Source organism: Octopus bimaculoides, chromosome 20, assembly GCF_001194135.2.
Source record: "Octopus bimaculoides isolate UCB-OBI-ISO-001 chromosome 20, ASM119413v2, whole genome shotgun sequence".
NCBI classification, from domain to species: Eukaryota; Metazoa; Mollusca; class Cephalopoda; order Octopoda; family Octopodidae; genus Octopus; species Octopus bimaculoides.
Genome location: NC_069000.1, coordinates 36,546,498 through 36,547,995, shown reverse-complemented (window position 1 = coordinate 36,547,995; position 1,498 = coordinate 36,546,498). Strand labels below are relative to the sequence as shown.

General features: G+C 36.9%; 1 protein-coding gene across 1 annotated transcript in view; it reads left to right on the top strand.

Moving 5' to 3' along the window:
* LOC106873870 (centromere-associated protein E) overlaps nucleotides 1-1,498 on the top strand; it is a 53,424-nt gene that overhangs the window by 14,688 nt on the left and 37,238 nt on the right. Inside the window, 1 exon segment of the mRNA XM_052974967.1 lies at nucleotides 570-700. Coding sequence (XP_052830927.1) covers nucleotides 570-700 — 131 coding nt within the window.

Sequence of the window (1,498 nt, the reverse complement as noted above, 5' to 3'; positions counted from 1 at the left end):
ATATTTCTTTGAAACTTTGCTTTTGTTACATTTATTCAAACCGCAAAGAATCCCTCTTAACACATGGCTGTGATGTTCCTCCACTACTCCTGCTCATGATCAGAGATGCACATATCGTCAACTACTAAGGATAGTTAAGGTCAAGGAAATCTGTGATATTGAGCAGAATATTTGCTATGACGATACTTCTTCTTCAGCATCTCAGCACTGGGTCTGTCTGAGATGTAATGGAAAATAGGTTAGTTTCAAAACGTTGATGTCCAGATCACAAAAGCCAAAGTTTGAAGTGAATAGCAATCATATTCTTTTGATTTCTAAATAGGAGCAAATAGGAAATAACACTTACTTACCAGAGACAAACAAAAAAGAAATTTAAATTTTGTTACACATTGTTAGATGTTTATTTCTACAGAGTGGTACTGTAAAACTTGTGCCCATTAGGGAGCTCTTTTGATGTAGATTAACACTTGTCTCTTTCACTTGTAACGATAGTTGATGAACATTTAAAATGCATTTTGTAACACAGGATAATATTGAGTTTTTTCCCCACCTACTTTTCAATTTTGCAGTATTTCATAGATTTGGCTGGATCTGAAAAATGTTCTGAAAATTCTGGTGACCGGTTCCGGGAAGGTTGTGCCATCAATAAAAGTCTTTCAGTTTTAGGACAAGTAATCAGCAAACTTAGTGATGGCATCAGGTTTGTACAAGAAATAGCTTTCTTTTTTAACTACTGTTTTATTCTTTGTTTCTTTTACTAGTTGCTGTCATTGGATTGCAGCCATGCTGAGTCACCACATTTTAGTCAATCATATTCATATAGGTACTTTTTTAAGCTTGATATTTTAATAATATCTCTTTGTCAAACCACTTGGTTATGGCATATAAAGAACAAATCAGACACACACATGTTTATGTGGGTATGCATATATATACACGAACATTCGCCATGATAGATCGCTGACCACTACACATATTTTTTTCTCTCCTTGTTTCGTTCTGTGTTCCTTTCTGTTGAAGAGCATAGGCTTGAAACGTTAAAGACTTTCTCTATTCTCAAGCGTTATACTAATACATCCATTTGTTTTTTCATGAATTCTCCCTATACACACACACACACATACACACACACACAGATATATATATATATATTTATCTATCTGTATTCCCCTATCTTTCTATCTATCCCTCTGTCCTGGCCTCTATTTCACTGCTATACCCTTCTGTCCCTTCCTCCTTGTTCCACTTCCTCCCTCCACCATCCTCTCTGCTCTCGTGTGACCTGTGGTCAACTTTCTTTTCACTCCAGCCGCTGTGAAGGCAAGACGAACTACTAGCGTTCTACCTCAGATTTGCGTTTGGCCGTACGGCTTTTGAATGTTGTTTTCACTGTCCAATTTTTCCTGTCTTGGTTTGTGTTTGCCACCTTGGAATCCTCTGTGTAGTGGGTTGATCCATTACTCAGGAAGAGACTATTCTAGAGTACGTTCTGTCTTAT